The 26,270-nt window shown below is 45.3% G+C and overlaps 1 protein-coding gene across 6 annotated transcripts in view; it reads left to right on the top strand.

The window, feature by feature from the left end:
* rabgap1l (RAB GTPase activating protein 1-like) overlaps nucleotides 1-26,270 on the top strand; it is a 396,343-nt gene that overhangs the window by 319,386 nt on the left and 50,687 nt on the right. Inside the window, exon 1 of one of the 6 annotated variants that reach the window (XM_052010821.1) lies at nucleotides 18,682-19,736. The exons of the other annotated variants lie outside the window; for them this stretch is intronic. Coding sequence (XP_051866781.1) covers nucleotides 19,626-19,736 — 111 coding nt within the window. The 5' untranslated portion in view covers nucleotides 18,682-19,625. Of the gene's footprint in view, nucleotides 1-18,681; nucleotides 19,737-26,270 lie in introns of those variants that run through there. 6 annotated transcript variants of the gene reach the window in all.

The raw sequence follows: 26,270 nt of genomic DNA, 5'->3' as shown, positions 1-26,270 counted from the left end.
ATGACTCTATTTGTGTTTGTGTCTTGTGTTTCCTCCTGTGTTTAGCTATCTGAGTCTCATGTTTCCTCCTGTGTTTAGGTGCCTGAGTCTTGTGCTTCCTGCTGGTTTGGGTGCCCTTTTCCTGGTTGTTTAACCACCCAGCTGCTTGCTCACATATCCTTTAAACTTTCATCATGAGTGTTGCTCTGTTGACCAGCATTCGTGGGCCACGCCAAACTTTTCCAGTTTTATTTTTCTCCTGAAGTTACTCACACTGATTCTGTTATGAGAAAGGAGGCTCTAGGATTAAGGCCCACTGATGTTTACAACCGACAAAGGACTGCCAAAGCAACATGGTATTTCATTTAATTATATTTCCACCTTTTTGTGTCCTGCTTGCCCAATATCAGGAATTTGTAATCCCATTTTGTCCTGTTGTGTGTGAGATGGGGACAGATTGTCAGTTCCTTTGCAGTCGACGACAGCAGCCCTGCCTCTGTGCATTTTTCCCATTATCCATAAGTGCCTTGCGATGAACCGTTAAGCAACAGAGGTGATCTTACCTTGAAGACCAGGTGACATTTTTCTCGATGAAAAAATGAACTAACTGTGAAATTTCTCTCACATGATCCCATTGAGTGGTTTCTCTAGTTATTCCTACTCCTTAAGGCTTTCTCTTGCATCCTAGCAACCAGTAATTGGTCCCATCCCCCAAGTCCCGTGTCTAACACAGTCTGAGGGCAGAGATCAGAACAGTGAGAACGCACTGTTCCTGCAGACTGAATAATCCAGAGTGTAAACATTTGACTCTAAACCCACCGCACTTTCAATTAAATCAACAACTCACTCCATTTAACCGAGAATAATGGGGCTGGAAGGTTGTGGTCTGAAACCTCCCTGTGTGGTCATTTATGGTTACTGATACCTTCACTCACAGGAAGGCCCGACTGCACAGATGGGGAGGTTGGTGAGGCTGAGCAGAGGTCTTGTGTGTGGCTGGGTCCTGCAGTCTGTACCCCTGGGTGTGCTGAATGCCACCTACTATTTGAGAGTGATGCAAGCCACCTTGCCCAGGAAGACCTCCCGTTTCCTCAGCTAGTTTTGTCCTCAGATGGGAGGTGACAGAGAACCACTGGTTCACCCCTTCGCGCCCTGTGCATCTCCAACAGGACCTGCTGAGTGTTGCTGGAGTTTTGAGCAGCAGGAGGAGTTGAAGGCTGATTGCCAGCCAAGGTCAGCAGGAGTTTCTGAAGGCAGAAATTTAAGCAAAGAGTGACAGTGTGATGCGTCTAGTAGAGCTGCTGCCTCACAGTGCCAGAGACCTGGGTTCAATCCTGACCTCTGGTGCTTACTATGTGGAGACCATGTGGGTTTCCCCCAGGTGCTCCGGTTTCCTCCCACATCCCAAAGATGTGCGGGTTGGTAGGTTAATTGGCCACTGTAAATTGCCTTTCGCACGCGTGTGTGTGTAGGTGAGTGATAGAATCTGTGGAGAGTTGATAAGGATGTGGGGAAAATAAAAAAGGGATTAACGTAGGATTAGTCTAAATGGGTGGTTGATGGTCAACACGGACTTGATGGGCTGAAGGGCCTGTTTCCATGCTATATTGCACTCTGAGTGGTAAGAAAGCCTAATGTCACTGGTGAACAAACTATTAGGGAAAAATTGAGGATCGACATAAATCAGCCTTTAGAAAGGTTGCTCCAGATATTGTGGATGTTTACAGTGATGTTGTATCTAACTGGATGAAATTTTTGAGGGTGTAACTAGGATCACTGACGAGGGTAGCACATTTGTTGCATTATACCTGCATGGATTTTAACAAGATAGTCGACAAAATCTTATGTGCCATATTGATCACAAAGTTCAAAGCCCTTAGCATCCAAAGGAGAGTTGGACTGAAAATTGGTCCATTGTGGTTTTCATGAGGATATTGGAGAAATGTGAGGAAAGATTTGCAGGGATACAGAATAGATGCCAAGGGATGGAGATAGTGAGTTGCTCCAGAATTGACAGTGTGGTTCATCGTGATGAATAAAGTTGTAGGCTGCAGGAAGATATCAGGGGACTGATTAGGTGAGCACTAAAGTGAAAGTGGAAGTCAGTCTGCAAAGGTATGAGGCAGTGGATTCGAGGAGGGCAAACCAGGTAAATGTTAAATGGTCAGGATGTGGAGCAGTGCTAAGAGATGGGGGGTTCACAAACTGGATGTCCACACACCCCTTAGAGTACCTGCACAAGCACATGCAAATCCTCCTCCTTATTTATTGCATCCGGTGCTCCCAATGTGGCCTCCTCTACATCGGTGAGACCAGACGCAAACTGGGTGATCGCTTTACCAAACACCTGCACCCCGTCCACCGTGGTTATCTGGAGCTCCCGGGTTCCAGCCATTTTAATTCCCCTTCCTATTTCCCACACCGACACGTCTGTTCTCGGCTGCCTCCTCTGCCAGGGTGAGGATAAACACAAACTAGAGGAACAACAGTTCATATTCCGCCTGGGTAGTCTACAACCCGACGGCATGAACATTGAATTCTCCAACCTCCGGTAAATTCCTCCCCCCTGTCCCTTTTCTCTCTTCTACTGATCTACCCAGTTCCTTCTGCACCCACCCCAGCCCTCATCACCCTGTTTCTTTCCCCTCCTCCACCCATTCCATCTGTCCATCACCCACACACTCCTCCCACTGGTTCCCCTCCCCACTGTTACCACCTGCCATTTCTCTCCATAGATGTTGTCTAACCCACTGAGTTCCACTAGCATTTTGTGTGTTGCTCAAGCCAATAACAAGATTAGGTAATATGTGCCTGTCTTGTTGGAGGCACAGAATACCAGAGCAGGGAGTTCATGTTAGCACTGTGTAAATACTGGTTCAGCCACAGTTAGAGCACTGTGTGCAGTTCTGATCACCGCACTGCAACAAGCATGGGGAAATTTGCAAGGGCGTTGCAAGGGCTGGAGCACTATAGTGATAAGGAGAGGCTGTCTCGGCTTAAAGGAGATGGAGGAGACACTTGACTGAGATGTATAAAATTAGGAATCTCAGATAGGTTCGACAAGAAAAGCATACGTCCCTTGCAGAGACCTTGATAACCACGGTGTAGTTTAATTGGTGGAAGGATTAAAGAGGATCTGAGGAAGATATTTTTTTCACACAAAGTCTGGTGGGGTGTGGAACTCCCCAGCTAAAAGTACAGTGGAGGTGGTAACCTTAGCCACATTTCATGTCCGTGGAAAGTGCTTGAAGATCCATTACCCACAAGTTTGCCCTTGCACCTTATTGTCTACCTGCAATGCACTTCCCTATAGCTGTGACACTTTACTCTGTATTCTTTTATTGTTTTTACCCTGTACTACCTCAATGCACTGTGTAATGAATTGATCTGTATGAATGGTATGCAAGACAAGTTTTTCACTGTACCTCGGTACAAGTGACAATAATAAACCAATACCAATACAAGGCCATATACAAAGGGCTGGTAAGTGCCAGGGCAGCACAGTGGCACATCAGGTGGAGCTGCTGCCTCACAGCTCCAGCAACCCTGGTTCAATCCTGACAATTGGTGCTGTCTGTGTGGAGTTTGCATGTTCTCCCTGTGACTGTTTCCCCTGAGTGCTCCAATTTCCACCCACATCCAAGACGTGCAGGTTGATAAGTTAATTGGCCGTTGTGAATAACCTCTACTGGTAGCAGGAGAGCTGGAGGGAATTGATGAGCACCTGAGAGAGAATAAGTTACCAGGAACTAAGGAGAGGAATGGGATTGATGGGATTGATGGGATTGCTCTGAGAGCCGACGTAAAGTCATACAGCACAGAATCAGGCCGTTCGGCCAACTGGTCCATGCTAACCAAGATTCCCATCTAAGCTAGTACCATTTGCCCTTGTTTGGCTCATATCCCTCTAAACCTTTCCTATCCATGTACCTGTCCAAGTATCTTTTAAATGATGTTAATGATACTGCCTCAACCACTTCTTCTGGCAGCTCATTCCATATACTGATCACTCCCTGGTTGTCCATCAGGTTCCTATTGAATCTTTCTCCTCTCACCTTAAACCTATGCCCCCTAGTTCTTAATTCCCCAGCCCTGGGAAAAAGACTGTCCACGTTCATCCTATCTATGCCCCTCGTAATTTCATACACCTCTATAAGATTACCCCTCATTCTCCTATGCTCTAATGAAAAATGTCTCAACCTCTCTCCATCTCAGTCCCTCGAGTCCTGGCAACATCCTCATAAATCTCCTGCACCTTTTCCAGCTTAATGGCATCTTTCCTATAATAGGGTGACCAAAACTGAACACAATATTCCAAATACGGCCTCATCAACGCCTTGCACAACTGCAACATAATATCCCAACTTCTATACTCTTGGGGCTATCAGCAGCACTCATTATTCTGAAGCAACTCTTCCTCACTAGGCCTGTCAGGACCCAGCTTCTTGCCTGGGTTGGCCTGTTTCACAGAAAGTGGTTGTGAAAGGCACAGGATGCCCTACAGCACCATGGCTATGGTTGAGCTGTAAGATCATGCTAGTCAAACTGTGCACAGAAAGCTCCTGCAAGCTGAATCAAAAATCGGTTCATCATGTAGGTAGGCTGAGGTGCATGTGGAGAGCACAGGGAACACTGAGCAGGGATTCCACTTCGGACCTCCAGCCAAGGGCCAAGACAACTGCGGGTGTTCCAGATGCAGCACCCAAGGTCATTCAGTTCCAACAAAGGAAAATCCAGTTAGTGTCACTCTTCCATTCTTTCTACATATCCCTGCAATTATTCCTACTTGTACTTACCAGTTTGCTCTACTGAATTAATTCAGTCAACCCATGCATTCTGAATCCCTCATGGAGAAAGTTCTAGTCATTGACCTGAGACACTCTGTTTCTCTCTCCTCAGATGCTGCCTGGCCTGCTGTGCATTTCCTATTTTTATTTCAAATTTCCAGCGTCTGCAGTATCTTTGACTTCCCATTCTAAATCCTTGTGTAAAAAAGAAAAATGTTTTTCCTTGTGTCACGTTTGGTTCTTTTGCCAGTCTCCCTAAATCTGAATTCTTTGGTTATTGATCAAAACCAATACTTTATTAAATTTCCCTTAGCCTTAGTCACTCAAGGGAGAACAATCCAGTCAGTGCACATAATGGAAGACCCTCATCCCTGATACCACTCTAGTCAACTTCATCACCCTTACTAAATCCTTAACATTGTTACTTCACAACTTGTGGGTGTGTAAAGACAAAGCAGGTCAAAAAGATACTCCATCTCAAAATCTCTGTGCATTTTAATGGAGGGGTCAGTGGCCATTCTGAATCTCAGGTAGTGACACTGCAGCCTGAAGTACTATATTGTGATATGGTATGTAAAAGGTCACTTTGAAGAAACTTATCCCAGTCAATATTGCCCACCATCTGACTGCTTCAAAGTTGTTCCCCTTGTTACTTTGAGCACCCATGTAAATGCCAGCAGTATTTGTGTGGGGCCAGCACTGTTTTGCGTAACGTTAATTGGTGGCCACGGTGACACATCCTTCCCCTGGTCCTTTATCCAGAGCATCAGCAAAAGAAAGCAAGGTCCTCTTCTCCAGGGTCAGCAGTGACCATGGTTGTGAGTGGTCCCACTAACGTTCCAGGTTCTGTTTTATATTGGGGGCCTCGCAGTAAAAGTACCCTTGTTATTAATGTTCTCTAGTGACTGAATGACTCATAGTTGATGCTGCTTATTTGTCTGCTTATTACTCAGTAAGCATGATCGCAAAGTATGGTCCAACTAAAATGTACAACACACAGAACCACCTCCCCATCCTTCGCATCACAATCTGAACTGCCTTTGTCGGAAGTTGTGCTGCACAGACATTTCTCTGCTGTACCACATCTCATCCTATTAACCCTTTCTTACCCAGAGACCAGTCACACATCCCCTTAAATCCATCTATACCCTGTGTTGCAAGTTCCACATTCTATCCTGAACTGCCAATGGATTTATGAGTGACTAAAATGAAAAAATGAAAAAAGAAAATTGCTGGAAACACTCAGCAGACCAGGCAGCACCTATGGAAAGAGAAATGCAGTCTTTGTTCCATATTAAAACCACTTTGTCAAAACTGAAAAAGTGAGAAAACAATTCAATTTTTGGTTGCAGAGTGGGTGGGGGGGGGGGGAGATGGATGGGACAAAAGGAAAATCGCTGATAGAGTGAGGTCATGCTCTTCACAAATATCTCAATCCTGGTCTCATCCTACCAGAGATATTCCCTTTGTCCTTGTTTACTCCCTTCCCAAGTTCTGATGAATTGTCTTGAATTCAAAACGTTAACTGTTTCTCCACAGACGCTGCCTGACCCACTGAGTGTTTCCAGCATTTTCTGTTTTTATTTCAGATTTTCAGTGCCTCCAATTTATTGATTTTCTTTTTTATATATTTGTGACCAATTTGTTAATGGTCTATAATTCGGATTCCACTAGAATAAGAAACATTACTCGGTACCCAGCCTGTCAAACTCGCCCATGATTATAAACTCCTCAGTTGGGTTACTCCTCGGCCTTCTCTCGAGTAAGGAAATTGATTTGTCCTCCTTTTAAGGAAATGTGCAGCATTGTGCAACATGTTCTGTGAAAGGGAACACAAGTGAAAAAGTGTCACAAGTCCTGTGTCAGTACTCTGGCTGTTTGTGGAGTAGTCTGTGGTCATGATCTGATGGGAAGGAATCAATGTACAGCAAAACTAAATGGAGAGAGCAGGTGGAACTGGGTGATCAGACTGGGAGATGGTGATTGATAAGAACCTTTGTAGTTGTACTCTTTTATAAAATTTGCAGGTTTACATTACAGTTCATTAATCTGTTGTTGTACATTGTACCAAGCATATTATTACATTTGCTGTTAATGTTCACTATGTCAATATGGGATCAGTCTTTCATTGCCAAACATTGCATAAGCTATAAGTGTGGGAGGTTATTATTCAGGGCCCAGCCCTTTAGTTAAAAACAAGTTGCAGGAAGGTCAGGCAGCATCTGTGGAGGCAAAGGGATATTCAACATATTGGTTCAAGACCCTGCATCAGGACTGAGGGTTTTTGGTCCAGATTCCAACATCCGCAGTCTCTTGTAAACTTCAGTGTCCAGTGCCAGGAGGGCCCCAAACTGTGGCCCCTCCCCTTGGCTGCACCAAGCCTCAGTGTGCCCCTCAGCACAAGCTCCTGCACCTTGGAATGTGCCAATTGCAGCATTGGCTTGCGGCCATCTCTTTGCGCTGGAAGACCAGGCAGCACACGGTATGTCTTTCGATGAGTTGATGATCTTCCAGTAGTGATCGATGTTTACTTCAATGAACGTCCCTGGGAACAGCCCCTCAACAATGACCACTGCGTTCCTTTCCAGACTTTCTCAGCCAACACACAGTCCAGAAGCTGGTTGATAAGAACCTGGATGGGTGCCCATTCCTAACACAATCTGCAGCATCCTCTCAATTGATATGCCAATGCTATCCTGTTTAATGTAAGGAGACTGCAGTTAAAGCACCACATTGGCTATAAGCCACGCCAAAGGTCACTAGGGAAATATCTATTGTTTATATTTCCCTCCTGTGCCTCTGCCACCTTCCTCCACGTGTTGATTCCTTCATATAGCCCTTCCCAATTAACCTCTCCAGACCAAGAAGCAATAAAGTAGATTAGGTTACATGTTGTGTGCTGCAAGGTGTCTCCACCTGCTTTTCAACTTTTCCCTACATCACAGTGGAGCCCAGATACAGTCTGGAGCTAGCTTTGTACCTTTGATAATAGTCATGAGGTGGCACCTCTACAATGCAGCTAGCTCCTTCAGGGGCTGGTCAGAGTTAGTCAGTGGACACTGGTGCTGAGTGGAAGTATGTACACGCATCCGATACAGTATTTCCTCTAGTGCTTGAGATCTGAGGACTGGCCAGCACATCACCAAGGGTTGTGCCAACTCCAACCACACTCTCTCCCCCTCTCTCTCATTCTCCCTATGTCTCTGTCTCTTTCTTTCAGCCCTCCTCCTCTCTCTCTACCCAACTGTTAAGCATCCTTGCAAGGTAGCCAGTGTAAGGGCTGGCCAGGATATCACTGAGAGGTGTGAAAACCATTACCACATTCCCCTCTCCCACCTCTCTCCCCCTCACTTTTTCTCCCCGTCACCCTCTTCCCCCTCCCCTTCCCCTTCTGTCTCCCCCTCTGTTTCTTTCTCCACTCCCCCCTTCATCCCCTTCTCCCTACCCCTTTTTTCTCCCCTTTTCTCTTCCCCTTCCTTGTGCTTCCCTTCGCTTCCTATTTCTTTCTCTCCCCATCTGTCTCTCATTCTCATTCCCCCTCTCCCCCTCTATTTTCCCCCCATGCTTCTATGTCTTCCCCCCCTCCTCTCTAGAACATGGTGCAATAGCTACCATCACTTTGCCTAACTGTTCCCTTCCTCACACTCCCTTCCCTCCTTCCTCCCTCCCTCGCTCCATTCTGCCATTTAATATGTAACTTCCTCACCTGGTCAAATTCCTTCATGATGCATTGCAGTTGTGAAGACGTATCAGTACTGCTGAAGTAACATCATTTGCACTCTTATGTTGCAGTTGTACAAGTCTTTGGTTAGGCCACTGTTAAAGTACTGTGTACAGTTTTGGTCACCCTGTTGCAGGAAAGATGTGGTTAAACTGGAAAGAGTGCAGAAAAGATTTACAAGGATGTTGCCAGGATTAGAGGGCCTGAGTTACAGGGAGAGGTTGGCCAGGCTACGTCTTTATTCCTTGGAACATAGGAAAATGAGGGGCAACCTTATAGAAATGTTTAAAATTATGAGAGGCAGAGATAAGGTGGATGTTAACAGTCTTTTCCCCAGGGTAGGGGAGTCCTAAACTAGGGGGCATAGGTTCAGGGTGAGAGGGGAAAGATTTAAAAGGGACCTGAGAGGCAATTTTTTCACGCAGAGGGTGGTGGGTACATGGAACGAGCTGCCAGAGGAAGTGGTTGAAGCAGGTACAATAGTAACAGTTAGGAAGCAATTGGATAGGTACATGGAGAGGTGGGGCTTAGAGGGATATGGGCCGAATGCAAGAAATTGGGACTAGCTGAGTATTGCTCTACGACTCCTGTAGGTTCCCAAGCAGTGTCAGGAATGTCTAGATTAGAGTCTTCTCTGGGACTGTTAACAGTGAGCCTGATGTGAACACTGATTGCTGAGCAGATGCTGTGACATAGTTTGCTGCACTGGCTCACCTTCCTTCAGAAAATCCCAACCCTTTCATTTCAAGTTAGTGTGGAATAGGTCTGACGATTCAGTGCTGAAAACTGACAGTCCAGGAACTCCCCTGATGCGGTTGAAAATGCAAATTAGATCCGTTTTTACACCAGCCTTCATGACCACAGAACGTTCTACAACCAATGAAATTTTTTGGTGTCGACACAGTTGGAATGTTTTCCTGTGACCCAGTGTTAAAGTCAAAGTCGAGTTTATTGTCATATGCACAAGTACATGTATGCACAGGTGCAATGAAAAACTTACAGCAACATCACAGGCACATAGCATTAGAGAAACAATATCCACAAGAAAAATTATACAAGAAAGAACAAACAAAAGTCCATTGTAGCACAGTGGTCATAGTGTTGCTCTACTGAGGTAGCGATTAGGTTGGTTCAAGAACCAAATGGTTAAAGGAATGTAGCTGTTCTTGAACCTGGTGGTGTGGGACTTCAGGCTTCTGTACCTTCTGCCCAATGGTAGCTGCGAAAAGATGGCATGGCCCAGATGGTGGGGATCTTTGATAACTGTTAAAAATTAATAAAGTTATTGAGTGGTTTGCAAGGTTATTTTTAAAACTGAAGAATTAAAAATAAAAACATTTAGCAATCAGATAAATCGATAACAATCTGAAAAAAGCTTAAAAATGTTGAAACCTGCCTTAGAGCCAGGCAGCAGATCTCCTTAATGTGAAGCCAGTGGAGGAGGAGTCGGTGTGTCATCTCCAGGCTACTGCAGGTTGTTCTGACAGATTCTAAAGCTGGGGAAATGCCACAGCTTCAACCTCCATGATTCCACCCTCGGGAAGTAGCCATGAAAAATACTGCAAACAGCTGTCAAAAGTTCAGCACATCCACATTGGTACCCAGACGCTTTGAAATTCCGAGCTCACTGGTATGTGAATGCTTCAGTCACACACGGAAAATCCTGCTCATTATCCTCGGGAGAAGGTGTGGAATTCTTTTCTGAGTCCTGTCATAGGAAGAGATTAGTAGGTGGATAGAGGAGTCGATTCATGATGTGCTCTGAGCTCCCAGAAAAAATGCAGTATCCCCACTGACTCCTGGGAACCACTGGCCTGGGACTGCTTGGTGGAGAAGTAAACAGAGCAAGGAGCCACCTCCTGCCCCACCTGTGGAAGGGTCTGTGGTTCCTTCATTAACCTCATCAGTCACCTCAGAACTGGAATGGAAACAAGTCACCCTTGATTCCCAGGGGCTGCCTAAGAAAGGGTGGAAGACTGATATTACCTGTTCTCCTGTGAGGTGTTTATCATGTATTGTGGCAGCAACCACAGGGGGATGACTCTCTAAAGAGAAGTTTATCTGCACACCATTGGCCACGAAAATCATGTGCTCATTCTTTTGTAGCTGAGGCTATCTAAATTCTGAACCTTGTGGTTTGTGGATAGTAGTGGAACACACGGCATCAGCGCATCACTCCACTACATCCACTCCTTGCCTCTTGCCTTCTAAGAGCTGGGACACATGCTGCAGGTTAAATTTGAATGAGCTTTTTTCCTTTGTTCACACTACAGAGAGTACCAGGCTTAGTCATCATTATTCCACACTGGCTCAAAGCCTACAGGTTGAGTTTCCTAAGGCATCATAAAGTAATACAGCAGGAAAACAGGCCCTTCAGCCCAACTCGTCCATGTTGACCAAGATGTCCATCTAAATTATTCCCATTTGCCCACGTTTGGCCCATATCCCTCTAAACCTTTCCTATCCATATACCTGTGCAAGTGTCTTTTAAATGTTCTTATTGTACCTTTTCCTTGGCCAGCTTGTTCCCTTTACAGACCACCCTCCGTGCCCCGCAGGCCCCCTTTTACCATAACCTATGGTCTCTTGTTTTAGATTTCCCTACCCTGGGAAAAAGACTGTGACTATCTATCCTATCTCTGTCCCTCATGATTTTATAAACCTCTATAAGGTCACTCCTCAGCCTCCTTCACTCCAAGGAAAACAGTCCCAGCCTATCCAGTCTCTCCTTATAACTCAAGCCCTCCAGTCCCAGTAACATCCTTGTGAATCTTTTTTGCATCCTCTCCAGCTTAATCGCATCCTTCCTATAGTATGGCAACAATGCACACAAGTCTCTGAGTGCGGTCTCACCAATGTCTTGTACAGCTGTAACAAGACGTCCTAACTCTTGTACTTAATGCCCTGACCGATGAAGGCAAGCATGCCAACTGCCTTCTTTACTACTCAGTCCAGCTCTGTTGCTGCTTTCACAGAATTATGTGATTTCACCCCAGGTCTCTCTGTTCATGAACCAGTATTTTTCAAGTCTGCTCTTCTGGTTTTATTTGTCAAGAGACATGATCATTGCTGGGCAGGCCTGCATTTATCACCCATCCCTCATTGAAAGTGAATTAGGAGTAATGTAGACCACTTGGCCCCTCGAGCCTGCTCGTTCTGATCTGTTTGTCACCTGAACTCCACATTCTCACCTAACCCACGTAACCTCTCACTGCCTTGCTTATCAAGAACCTATCTGTGCCCCTCCAATGCAGTCAGTTAATGCAGCCCTTCCACAAGAGCAACTGAGGTACGGACAGTGGAAGGGAAGGCCATACCCGTGGAGGACACTGATGGCACTCTGGTAGCTCAAGGTGCCAGAAGGACCTTTCATAGCTTCAGACACATTCAGAAACAATTCACAGAAAATTATCAAACGTAGAACAGTGCAGCACAGGAACAGGCCCTTCGGCCCACCATGTTTGTACCAACCATAATGCCAATCCAAACTAATCCCATCTGCCTGTACATGGTCTATATCCCTCCATTCCCTGCCTATTCATGTGCCTGTCTAAATGCCTGTTAAATCTTGCTGTTGTATCTGCTTCTACCTCCTCCCCTGGCAGCACGTTCCAGGTACCTACCACACGCTTTGTAAAAAAAACTTGCCTCGCAAATCTCCTTTAAATTCTCCCCCTCTCACCTTAAAGCTATGCCTTCTAGTATTTATCATTTCCACCTTGGGAAAAAAAACTGACTACCTACCCTATCTATGCCCTTCATAATTTTATAAACTTCTATCAGGTCGCCCCTCAGCCTCCAGCACTCCAGAGAAAACAATCCAAGTTTGTCCAACCTCTCCTTGTAACTAATACTCTGTAATCCAGGCAGCATCCTGGTGAACCTCTTCTGCACGCTCTCCAAAGCCTCCAAGTCCTTCCTGTAATGCGGCGACCTGAACTGCACACAGTACTCCTCAATTAAAGAAAAATGCAATTCACTTAGAAACACATTTAACAGAGGTAAAATGGTTAGAAACTTTGTAAGTTAAAATAAATCTTAGAATAACAGTTACCTTCCTAATGAAGGCCAGAAAGCCTGTTCAAATACTGGCCCAGAGCTGAGGGGCCAGGTGGAAAGTGTACCCGACCCCTGGACTCAGCAACCTATGTAGCCCACCGGACCCTGTGGTGTGTCTGGGGCGGAATGGGAGGTTAGATACAGTTGCTGCCGTGCAGATTGTAGCTTAGGCAGTTCTGCTGAACAATCTGGGCCTGCCAATGACCTTTCTTTGACCTGAAACATTGATGATCTCTCTCCTCAGATACTGTCTGACGTACTGAGTATTTCCTGCATTCTCTGTTCTTGTTTCAAATTTCAAACAAATATTGTATTTGGCTTTTGGATTGCTTAACACTCTAATATCACTGCCAACAAAGTAGCTGTTTCTTTATGAAATTTGCCAATCTTATATAACCTATGCACACAGCGTGTCACGTAATTAACAAAACCTGTCAATGACCATTCTGCAATCACCACTTTGTCAGTGATTGTTGGAAGAAATAAGGGCTTTCTAAAGCAGTCAGCTTTTCATCATTAATAAACTACATAATGTCTATAGCTTGTTCCTTATTTCCAAATAATTAGTTGTAATCGACAGCCATAAGACCCCATGTTTTGTCTGGTAGAGGTCCAATATGTTGTCTCAGCAAAGAATATGATTTGTAGGACCGGTCAGCACACACCTTGTCACAACTGTTACTAGGGTAAATCGATGGGGTTAGCAGATCTCTTCAACAAGACACAGAAGATATAGAAATACCGTTTATGGAACAACACCACTGGAAAATTGCAAGTTTAGAGGGAGTTACAGAAAAAAAAGATTAAGTTTTAATTAGCTTCACTTCCCATATTTGTCAACTTGGACAAGGTTACTGGGTGGTTTAAGGTACCCCTGTCAATTGTGCAGTTTTGAGACAAGGCACGGATGCTGCTACTGGGAATTCCCAAGGAGTACAGAGGAGGAATAACAGTGAGACAATGGGCAGGAGGGCTCAGCCATTCAGCTGCTCCAGTCTCTGCACAAGCACTCTTTGTGTGGTGTATCCAGGGAGGAGTCACGGGGGAATTCCTGGTTTATGCCTTTGGAAAAGAGCTCCATCAATTTCCATAGTAAATGCCCACACATGACGTTTGGGCTTTCCAGTTTACTAGTATTTGTCGGGGCAAGATTTCTGGCATTTAGCTGAACTCCATAAGCAAACCTTGTGCATGTTTAGTGGGTTCCAATCCTTCTTTCAACCTATTTCTGAACTTGATGGGCTTGGTTCTGAAAACTGAAGCTGAAAGTTGACAGGACCAAGACGGTGGCTGGGGGAAGGGTGACTTGAGACACTTCAGAAGCTTTCTTTGGAAACTCTGAAAGACAATGGTGGATATTTATGCACCAAAAGAACAAAGCAAGCTTACGTCAAGTACTGTGTTGGTGGGGGTGGATGTGGGAATGTTTTAATAATTAAAGTTTGCTTGTAAACAGAATATTTCAAAGTCAATTAAGTGACTTTGGGGGGATGGTGAAGCAGACACGATAGTGGTGCTTAAGAGGCATGAAAATGCAGGAAATGGAGGGATATGGATCATGTGCATGCAGGTGGGCTTAGTTTAATTTGGCATCATGTTCAGCACAGACATGATGGGCCGAAAGGTCTGTCCTGTGCTGTACTGTTCTATGTTCTATGTAAATGATATTTGGACCCAGAATATGTTGAGTGTTCAGGACCAACAAAATCTCAAAATGATGTCAACCAAGTAACCTTGTCAAACGTGAAATCGTAAGCCACAACTCCCTGCTTTGTTAGTAAGGGAAACCTTGGCTTGCTGTTGTTTGGTAGCAAGCTGAACAGAAACTCTAGTATTTGCTTGTTCATGCATGTGAGTGAAATATCAGTGTCTGTGGATATGCGCAGTAACTGGAGTGGCCCTCAGAAGTGATTTGGATTGATAATCTGACCCTCCACTCATTAAAAAGGTGGGGATCACTTGTAAGGGGGGGACCTGCATATTATTTCTAACCATTCCCAGGCATGTAACCCTTGGTTCAGTCGGCAGCACTCTCACCTGTGAGTTTAGGTTCAAGCCCTCCCAAGAGACTTGAGCATGGAATCTGGTCTATGTCTCCCAGAGCAGGGCTGAGTCAGTGCTGCACAGTGGATAGTGCTGTTTCTCAGTTGAAACATTAAGCCCGCCATTGCCCCTTCTATTAGGCTTATAGGATCTATGTGGGAAAAGGTCATGCGTGTGCTCCCTGCACTGACTAACAATAACCAAACACCATAACAAATAAGTACATTTACTTCACTGAATGTTGTTGAGCTGCGCTCATCCTGGCAAGAGGTGAATGTTCCATCACACTCCTGACTGGTGGAGGGGCAGCACAGTGGCACAGCTGATAGAGGTGCAGCTTCACAGCACCAGAGACCCAGGTTCAATCCTGACCTTGGGTGCTGTCTGTGTGGAATTTGTATGTTCTCCCTATGACTGGGTGGGTTTCCTGTGAATGCTCCAGTTTCCTCCCACATCCCAAAGGCGTGCAGATTGTTAGGCTAATTGGCTTGTAAATTGTCCCTGTTCTGCAGGCAAGTGCTAGAACCTGGGGAAGTTGATAAGAATGTGGGAACAATAAAATAGGATTAGTCTAGAATTAGTGCAAACTGTATGTGTGGTCTTGGGCCAAAAGGCCTGTTTTTGTGCTGTATCACTATATGACTTTGTGGTGAAAAGCCTTTGGGAAGTCAGGAGGTGACCTGCTCTTGTAACCACAGTACTTACGTGCCTGACCCAACCAAATTCCTGAGCACTCACTTGTCTCCTGCTAAGATTTAGGAATTTGATGGTGGGAGTGAAACCCAAACTGAGCATCAGTGAGTAGGTTATTAGTGTGTATATGCTGCTTAATTGTACTGTCAATGACAGCTTCCAGCATTTTGCTGGTGATTGAGACTAGACCAATTGGGTGGTAATTGGCCAGGTTCGATTTGCCCTGCCATTTGTGAACAGGACATATCTGCGCAGTTTCTACATTGTGGGGTAGATGCCAGTGTTGCAACTGGACTGGAGCAGCTTGACTAGAGGTGCAGCTCATTCTGGAGCACAGGTTCTCAGTACTACAGCTGGGATTCGCTGTATCCAGTGGTCTCAGCCACTTCTTGTTAGCCTGTGGAGTTAGAGTTATACAGCACAGAAACGGGCCCTTCAGCCCAACATCCAAGCCAACCTCAGGTATCATCCTATTTGCCTGCATTTGGCCCATATCCCTCTAAGCCTGTCCTATCCAGGTATCTGTCCAAATGTCTTTTAAACGTTGTAATTGTACCTGCGTTTCACATATTGTACCTTCGTTCCACATATCCACCACCCTCTGTGTGAAAAAGTTGCCTCTCAGGTCCCCTTTAAATCTTTCCCTTCTCACCTTAAACCTGTGCGCTCTAGTTCTAGACTCCCCACCTGGGAAAAAGACTGTGACCATCCATCTTATCTATGCCCCTCACGATTTTATAAGCCTCTATTAGATCACCCCTCGGCCTCCTTCACTTCAGGCAAAACAGTCCCAGCCTATCCAGTCTCTCCTTATAACTCAAGCCCTCCAGTCCTGGCAACATCCTGGTGAATCTTTTCTGCATCCTCTCTAGCTTAGTGAATCAAATTGGCTGTAGCCTGGCTTCTGTGTGGTGGTTCATTCACTCAAATGCTTCAGTCCTGCCTTTGGAACTTGGTTGTTGGGACCCACCAATGTTGAGGATGGGAATGATTTGAGCCTCCTCCACCCCACCCATAAGCTATTTAGTTACTCACCAACATTCTTGGTAAAATGTGGCGACAATACAGAGCTTTAATCTAATCCTTTGGTTATTGGATTGCCTAGCTCTGCTGCTTTTGCTGTTGAAAATGCCAAGTGGGTATGAGTCACATCTTCAGCAAGTTGGCATCTTGTGCTTAAGTACATCAGGTGCTGCTCCTGGCATGCTCCTGCACTCTACGTTAATTGGTGTGGCCATGACAGCCATGTGCGGTCACGCTGGCCTTCATCAGTCAGGGCACTGAATATAGGAGTTGGGATGTTATGTTGCAGTTGTACATAATGTTGGTGAGGCTGCACTGGGAATATTGTGTTCAGTTCTGGTCACCCTGCTATAGGAAAGATGCCATTAAGCTGGAAAGAGTAAAGAGGAGATTTACGAGGATATTGCCAGGACTTGAGGGACTGAGTTATGGATGATCTTATAGAGGTGTATAAAATCATGAGGGGCATCATCAATGCACACTGTCTTTTTCCCAGGGTTGGGGAATCAAGAACTAGAGGACATACGTTTTAAGGTGAGAGGGGAGAGATTTAATCTGAGGGGAACCTGAGGCACAACTCCTTCTCCCAGAGGATGGTCAGTATATGGAACGAGCTGCCAGAGGAAGTGGTTGAGGCAGGTACATTAACAACATTTAAAAGATACCTGGACAGGTACATGGATAGGAAAGGTTTAGAGGGATATGAGCCAAATGTGGACAAATGGGAATCTTGGTTGGCATGGACCAGTTGGGCCGAAGGGCCTGTTTCCATGCTGTATGACTCTATGACTTATCCCTCACCACCTGTTGCAGAGGGAGCTGTGTCCCTCAGTACAGGGCCAGCTTGATCAGTATGCCCTCCCTTGGTACTTTTAATGCTTTCACCTCATGGAGTGGACTTTTAACATCTGAATATTCCACCCTGATAGTAACGAAAATATAGAATTTTGTAGAGCAGAAGAAGTCTCTGGAATCACTGAATGCAGCAGTATGCCAGAGGCACAGTGGAAGTGGAAGCTGTGCAGAGGTACCTAAATGTTAACTGTGCTGGTTGCTGAATTTTCCCATTGACTCCATCATTGTGGTCTTTGGAGCAATGGTATATGGAGGAGAGACTTCCCCTCCAGCACTTAACAGGCTTCCACCAAATTCTCCTCCCTTCTAACTTAACACAACCGTTGGATTGAACATCTGTTGAGCCAAGGGCCTGTTTCTGTGCTGTATAACTCTACGACTTCGCAGGATGTCAAGAAGTGGCTGAGAGCACTGGATACAGCAAATCCCAGCTGTAATACTGAGGACCCGTGCTCCAGAATGAGCTGCACCTCTAGCCAAGCTGCTCCAGTCTAGTTGTAACACTGGGATCTACCCCACAATGTGGGGTTGGACTCTGGCAGAGAACTGCCACCTCTTTGGTACGTCAACAATGGAAAGACTGCTTTACATAGTGACTGGCAAACATGTATCTGCATCAGAGAGTTGAGAGTTCAAGTCCCACATCAGACACATGCCCAGGGAATCTGGGCTAACGTTCCCAACCTAGTGATGAGGGAGCACTGCATTACTGGAGAGTTGAGCAGGAAATCTAGGCTAACATTCCCAGTGTTGTGGTGATGGCATGCTGCATTAGTGGAGACACTAATTTTCATGTAAGATGTCAATCCAGGACTCTGTCATGTGGATATGTTAAGTCCCATAACACTATATTGAAGAGAAGCATTGGCATTCTGCCCCAGTTCCTCACCAATATTCATTGCTTAACCAACATAACTAAGATAGATTGTCACATTGCTGTTCACAGGAGCTTGCTGATTGCAAATTGGCAGCTGTATTAAAACAATTAAATTCTTCACTGGCTGAATGGACACTACAGGACGTGCAGAAATCATGACGGGCACTAAATAAATGCACATCCTTAATTCTTTCAGACCTTGGCAAATTACCATGTAATAAAATTACTGATCCTCACTATAACTCAGCCCGCATTAAACAATACTTCTGTCCCACCTCCCCTCCCCACAAAACCAATCTTTTGAGTGGATTAATTGCCATGCAATAAGGTGTTACCTAATTAACATCATTTGCATTTCACATTGGGTTTCCCTTTGTCTGCGTTAGAGAAAGGAGTAGTACCTCTGACTGTGGGTTTTGCGGCTACATGCTAAGTAGGGCCACTCCTCAGCCAGCACTGCTGCTCACTAACCTGCCCTCAGGAACTGGTGGACCGAATCAAGCCACTCCTTAAAAAAAAGCACGTGAATTGGTCAGGAATGCAGGGCATCTGAAAGCTTCCCTTCTATCGTTGCTGCTTCCTGGTTTGGAGAGTGAGTGTACAAGCTATAGTCAGCTCTGGGGAGGAGAGAGAGAGAGAGAGAGAGAGAGAGAGAGAGAGAAACGTGTGCTTTGCGGAACAGGTGCCTTGAAAATCAGTGAGGGAATATTCCAGAACCTCCAGACAACTTGTTTCTCCTGAAGAACCTGTTACTCCTCTCTTGGGGGACTCGACGATACTTACAAGAACCAGTCAACTGAATTCAACTGCAAATTCTCGAACTTAAAAAGCCACCTGCAAAGGCAGTGATCTGAACCAGGAAATAGTTGTCTGTTTCTGTGGCCTCCCTGGAGTGAATTGCCTTGCGGTTGAGCTGCGTATATTTTTTTGTTGAAAAATAAGGACTGTGCATGAAGAACCTTGGAGTGTTTGTGTGAGAGTGAGCGAGTCAGAGGACTTCCTCTCTGAAGCCTTCGCCTCCACAGCTGCTGCCCTAGAAACCTATTCAAATGCAAATGTACAAGGTGTCACTCTCGAATATCTAACTGTTCTACGAGCCGTGGTCCTTCAAGGAATAGCGAAGACATCGAAATAACGAGAGAGCACAGAGGCTACACGCAGCCCTCCCGTCAGCAGAAACAAGCAGGAAGTGGTCAGCACACTGAAGTAAAGGATCTCCTTGTCATTGGGTGTGCTCTTCTCGAGAGAAGAAGGCATATTTCATCGCTCTCTGTCTAACAGAATGCTTACGGAAAATCAGGATCAGGCACAGGTGGAGCGAGAGAGCCGATAGTTAATGGGCCAACTCTGCAGCGGTCTCAGCTTCCACCAATGGGGCTCTGTGCACTCATTGATAATGGAGTCTGACCCGTAGCCCATGCTTCAAGTAGGAAGAGGGACAGATTTTAATCAGCTATTCACCACAACTAGTTTCAGAGCTTAAAGTGGATGCAGTGCGGACTCTTCACTTTCTTACCAACTTTCCCTGCGTTCAGGGGACGTTCTCTTATTTATTTAATTTATTTTTATTTAACATCTTGCATCCAAGATGATGGAAGAAGTTTCTATAACAGTAGCCTACGATGCCCATGTCTTCAGTCAGATGGATGAAGAGGACACCTTGGCCAGCATGGTCGCAGTCACGAAGCCCAAGTCCATGGTAGGTTGATACAAGCTTAGCTTGGTCAGTGAGGCAGAGCAGGAGCCAGGTTACATCAGGGGTTTTGGATGAGTCATGTGCCACTGAGATGGGGTGTAAAAGATGCCCTGAGTATTCTGTACTTTCATTTTTCTTAATTACAACTGTACTTCAAAAGTGCCATATTGGCTGGGAACCTCTCGGGCATCCTGAACTCCCTCCCCATTACCCCTCTATTCTGTACCCCCAACTCCGGTTTCTATTTTTGGTGTAATGTTGTAGAGGCGATGCTATGGGACTACTGATGCAGAGTAAGGGAGTTCCATTTCCACTGTGGCAGTCTAAAAATACGGGTTCAGAAATAAAAAGCTGCTGTCGTTAAAAGTGGCTATGAAATGGTCAGATTCACCGGGAAGAAAATCCGCTATTGTCAGGTGATGTAAGTTCGAGTGGCCTAGCATGTCACCTGTCAGTCCAGCTACAGATACAGTAAGTGCTGGCCTTAGCAGTAATGCCCACATCAACTTACGAACAATTCCCTTTATGTTTTGTGTCACAGTTTCAAATGAGGGTTCCCTGTGGTAAAGTTCTCCTCCAACTGGAGGAAAGTCGAGGTTTCTGAGATTACAGCTAAACTGTTGTGAAAGAGCTGGAAATTTCCTCTGAGCATGTACTCATAATGCCAAGTCTAATTCTAACAGTTTAAACTTTTGTGGTAAACAGATACTTTAATTTCCCTTCAGCCCTTGCTCCAAACAGCCTCACTCAACAACAACTGAATACATTGGGGGATGTTATCAACTTTCCCTGATTAACATCATAGGACTGACTGACTCCACACTGTCACATTGCTCCATGGGTTTCCTCTCTGAATAAGCTTTTGGTAACATTCGAATATCTCCGTATGAATCTCCTCACCTTGGATGTTCTATCATTGTAGAGGTGCTGTAGCTGCTGTCATCTTGAAATTGAGGACTCTGTGGGAGCTGGGTGACCTCCAGAGGTTTAATCAAGTGCCCGTTCTACATTGAATCTTGGATTTTTTGGTTTGCAAGGCTAAGTATATGAGCATTTGGTTATCATGTTACTGAGTAGCCATTAGTTCTTTCAGCAATGTCAGAGGCATTCTTGAACTTCAATCTCAGTTTTCTGCCAGCCTGACTTGAGGCTGACAGGTGACCTTATAGAGGTTTATAAAATCATGAGGGGCACAGATAGGGTGGATGGCCAGTCTTTTTCCCAGGGTAGGGGAGTCTAAACCTAGAGGGCAGAGGTTTAAGGTGAGACGAGAAAGATTTAAAGTGAGGGGCAACTTTTTCCACACAGAAGGCATTTGGTATATGGAACGAGCTGCCAGAGGAAGTAATAGAGGTAGGTAAAATTACAACGTTTAAAAGATATTTAGAGGGATATGGGCCAAATGTAGGCACCTCGGTTGGCATGGACAAGTTGGGCCGAAGGGCCTGTTTCTGTGCTGTATAACTCTCTGACATTTCAGTTTCTCAAATTTGGGGCAAAAACAATTGTGCCCCTGTGCTCAAAGGCATTAAACCTCACAGAAGGTATGGCGTATACTTAGGTTTAGGCCTGATCAGTTTAATTTGAGTGAGCTGTCATTAGTTTAGAAAGCTGCCACAAGGCACCTTACAGGTGTGCAATTTAGAAAGCAAACCGAAGGAGGTGTTTTTTTTCCAGAGAGGCAGGATGATAAGTGGCTGTAGGAGGGAGGTTTCAAGGGTCAGTCACCAGTGGTGAGGAGAAGGGTGTGCAGGCAAAGCTGGAATTCAAGTTAACTTTATTGTCATGTGCACAAGTAATGTGAGGTGCTTGAAAACCTTGCTTGCACTGCATAACAGGTACAGACACCACAGTGTACAGACAACACACAGAATATAAATTATGCATCAATTATATTGTCAGGTAGACAGCTCAGAGAGGTGGTACACATGTAAAACACAATGGATAACTCCCCACCTAAACTGCAGAATGAGCTTCGAAAATCATTTTGCAGCTGAGTTGCAGACAAATCAAACAAACTTGAAGAAAGCTATCATTGACTATTCATGTCTAATTTGCAGTAGGGCACATTTGTTTCCGCAGAGGAGCTAAGCAGCTTAAACCACAAACGCTTTTTAATCGTTCTAACAATATTTTATACCTGTTGTTGCCTCATGGTTCCTGTTGAGAGCTAGCTGCTACCCTTCCTCAGCTATCAACCATCACTCCTCAGGGAGGATCAGGGGAGGGCAGGACATTTGGCACCCATGGCCTGGAGGTTGGAGGGGAGGAGTGGGGTTTCTGCTTTTTTCCCTTTTCACACCTAGGATGGGGCAATTTGGCTCCAACACTTGTCCCATCAGCCTGGACACTACTCCTCACCAGCGGGGTAGTCTGACTACCCAAAAGGTCCACAGGCAGTCCATGGGACCTGCTGTCTGACGATTGGTGGACTAGTCGTGCACGGACTGATCCCATGTGGTCTACTTGTGTATCACTCTCCTTCCACAGACCATCTCTCTCTTCCTTCTCTCTTTTTCATTCTCATTCTTTTCTCCCTTCTTTCTCTCTCTCCCCTCACTCACCCTCTCTCTTCCTCTCCAACACCCACTCCCCCTGTCCCATTCCCCCTCTCTCCCTTTCTCTCATTTACCTCTCTCTCACACAAACTCTCTCTCTCTGCCTCTCACATACACACTCTCTGGATTGGCACAAGCAACAGTGTCAGTGTATTTGAGAGAGAGAGAGAGAGTGAGCAGAGTACATTTGGCATTCAGGATCCAGGCTGATTTATTCCTCTCCAGCCTCCATCTCCACTGTGATCAGCTCTTTCAGCAGAGATCAAAGATTGAACCAGGAAGCAAACCTGCAAGTCTTTGTTACCCAGTTATACTCTGGGTGCCATGCTGGTTCAGCACTTAAAGCAGTGACTGCAGTTAAGACATAATCACTCAGCCTCGACTCTGAACAGCTCACTGCTGAGGAGGCAGCTCATACCGAGCACCAAGAGCAGTGGCCAGCCATGACTGAGCTCTGCTGGTTTGCTTCTCTGAATCTGCATCTAAACATGCAAATTGATTTGCATTGAACATGCTTGAATCTGCATAACATTCTTGAAACCCTGCAACTTCCACCACCTTCAGCGAGGTGCCACCACCAGACCCATGCTCCTCTCCACTTTCAGCATCCCAAAGGCATCATTCCATCCCAGGCTGCTCCTTGCTTATGGCCCTTATCCTGTATAACTGCAAGAGGTGTCACACCTGTCCTTTCACCCTGTCCCTTCCCACCATCCAGGGACCAAAACAGATTAAGCAGCGAATCACTTGCAGTACACTAGATTAGAGGTAGTGCATTAGGTGTCCTCAATGTGGTCTCCTCTACATTGGAGAAACCAAACCCAGATTGAATAATGACTTTACATAACACCTCTGTTCAATCCACAGGGGTAACCCTGAACTCAAGACACTTTAATTCTTCATCCCACTCTGACCCCCTTTATATTTGACTTTCCACATAAAGTCCAACTTAAGTTCAAAAACAGTACCTCAACGTCTGTCTACACTCATTACAGCCCTCAGGAAAGATGATTCAGCAATTTCGATAAACAGTCAATCCAGTTTATGTGAAAATGGCCAGTTCTGGTACAGGAGCAGAAAATACTGGAGGTGCTTGGTGGTTCAGGTGATATCTGCAGAGGAGCAGGTTTGGCCTTTTGGGTGGATGACCTTTTGTGATGAGGGGTCATTACCCTAAAATATTAACTCTGTCTTCCCTCAGATTCTGCCCGACCTGCTGAGTTTTCCCAACTGTTTCATATTACCAACACCTTGAATCTGCTTGATTGGAGCTTGTTTCAGAACAGGCCTCAGGAAGCAGAGAACATCCTGATAAGTTCCAAGGGTCTGGGTATTTCAGAGCTTTAAAGGATACTACCAAGGGAAGTGAATGCCATCTGTAAGAATTAATGTCTCCTGGAGGTGATTACAAAACCTAGCTGTTGACATGATTGCAATATCCCCTTCATGGATTCAGCTGAACGTCATAGATTCATACAGCACAGAAACAGGGCCTTCAGCCCAACTCTGCCATGCCAACCAACTTGAGCAGTCCCATTTCCTGCGTTTGGCCCCTATTCCTCTAAACCTTTCCTATCCAAGTACCTATCTAAATGTCTTTTAAATGTAATAATTGTACCTGCCTCTACCACTTCCCCTGGCAGCTCATTCCATATACCCACCACCTTCTGTATCAAAAAGCTTGCCACTCTGGTCCCCTTTAAATCTTTCCCCTCTCACTTTAAACCTATGCCCTCTAGTTTAAGACTTCCCTACCTTTGGAAAAGACCATAACCATCCACCTTATCTATGCCCCTCATGATTTTATAAACCTCTGTAAGGTCACCCCTCAACCTCCTTCGCTCCAGGGAAAACAGTCCCAGTCTATCCAGCCTCTCCTTATAACTCAAGCCATCACTAGAGATTAGAAATAGAAAGAGTCCCTCTTTCTAGTCTCTTCTGTTCTTCTCTTTGAGACTTCATCAAAAGTGTTACTCAGTAAGATCAGGCAGGACATTGGTGATTAATAGTGGTCAGTAATTCACTAATAACCAACAGCACTGAGTGACAGACTAGATATTCTCTTTCACCTCCAAAGCAAAACAAGGCAGATGCAAGAAATCTGAAATAAAACAGACAATCCTAGAAGACCTCAGCAAGTCAGGAAGCATCGTTAGAGAGAGAGAGAGAGACAGAGTTAAATTTTCAGGTCAGTGCCCCTTCATCAGAACTGGGAGAAAAGTTAGAGAGCACATGTTTTAATCTGCTTTGTAACAGAGGAGAGAAGATGAGAAGGCGGAAGGCAAGACAATTGGGATAAGATAAGGTGTCTTTATTAGTCACGTACATCCAAACGCACAGTGAAATACATCTTTTGTGCAGAGTGTTCTAGGGGCAGCCGCAAGTGTTGCCACCTTCTGGTGTCAACATAGCGTGCCCACGATAGCATGTCTGTATGTCTTTGGAAGGTGGGAGGAAACCGGAGCACCCAGAGGAAACCCACAGAGTCACAGGGAGAACGTACAAGCTCCTTACAGACAGCGGCCAGAATTGAACCTGGGTCGCTGGCGCTGTAATAGCATTACGCTAACCGCTATACTACTGTGCCTGCCCTATGCCCAATGATGGTATAGGGTGATAAACGGATTGGTAGCAAAGAATTGTTGTACAGGAGGTGTGATTGGGAGGAGCAGAATAATTACCTGAACTAATCAGAAGATAGAAAACTACGAATGCTGGAAATGTTTACCCAGAATTGTAGAACTCATGGTTGAGCCTGAAAATGTTTTAATGTGCAGAGTCAGAAGATGAGCTGTTGTTCCTTGAGTTTGTGTCAGCTTTGTTGGAACAATGTTGGAGGCAGAGGTCAGAGTGAGGAGAATTAAATTACAGTTCACTGGAAGGAAAGACACTGAAATTTATATTGCTTTTCTCAGAATGACTCAGCTAATCAAGTACTTTTGAAATTGTTGCCATTATCAGATTGTGGCATTTGTGCACATTGAGGTCTCATTGACAGCTGTGTGATGGTGACCCCCAGGTAAAACATCTCCTCTGGTGCCAGCTGTAGTGAGACCCATGTTTTCCTAAAGAGGGGAAAGGGCCAAGTTAATTTCCTTCTTCTACCAGCCTCTGCACCATTTCTCCCCCTCAGTGATTTCACCAACTTAACTCATCATGCCCTCTCTCCTTTGCTCCCCATGCAAGTGTGCAAGTTACAAGTGTGTAAACCTGCAAGTTTGCTCCCCAAGCTTGCAGGTTCCTGTGACCAAGATAGAGATTTAACTGCTTCTGCTAGTTACTCCTCTTCCTTAGCCCAGCATGTCTGATTCACCACGGCCCAGCCCTCCACTGACTCTTTTCTCTGGTGCCCTTCCCCTCATACCCCATTTGTTGACCTTGGGCCTGACCACCTTCTTTTGCTCCCACAAACCCATTTCCAGGAATCCGCTGACCACTATATCCCATCCTGGTCACCGTGATGCTAATGCTCAGCCAGTCCCAATTATGTACATCACCAAACTCTCTTGTAAAACAAAAAGACCATTGATCCCCCTCCTTTCACACACCATTGCCCTACCTCCAGCTTGTTTTTTTCTCCCTGGAAATTCCTTGTCCCTCACTCAAGATCACCTAACCAGATCATCTGGCCTTCATCACTTTTGGTGGGATCTTGCTTTGTGCAAATTGCCTGCTGTGTTTCCTGCATTACAGTAGCAAACAAAAAGGTAACTCATTGGCTATAAAGTGCTTTAGGATATCCTGAGGCCATGAAGGGGGCTTTTACAGTCACAAGTCTTTCACGTACCTGCTCGATTACCAAGAGTGCTAATTCTACTCTCTCTGTAGCTCATCTGTTGCTTGAAGCCCTCACTTTTGTTACACCATTCATGCCCCATAAAGACTTGAACTCATCCAAAGCTTTGTTACTCACCTCCTAATTTGCACCAAGTTGTGTTCATCCAGCATCCCATTGCTCATTAAACTACATTTTCCAGTC

This window comes from Pristis pectinata, chromosome 3, assembly GCF_009764475.1.
Source record: "Pristis pectinata isolate sPriPec2 chromosome 3, sPriPec2.1.pri, whole genome shotgun sequence".
NCBI classification, from domain to species: domain Eukaryota; kingdom Metazoa; phylum Chordata; class Chondrichthyes; order Rhinopristiformes; family Pristidae; genus Pristis; species Pristis pectinata.
Note: the sequence above shows the minus strand (reverse complement) of the source record. Positions and strands in the feature narration are given on the sequence as shown.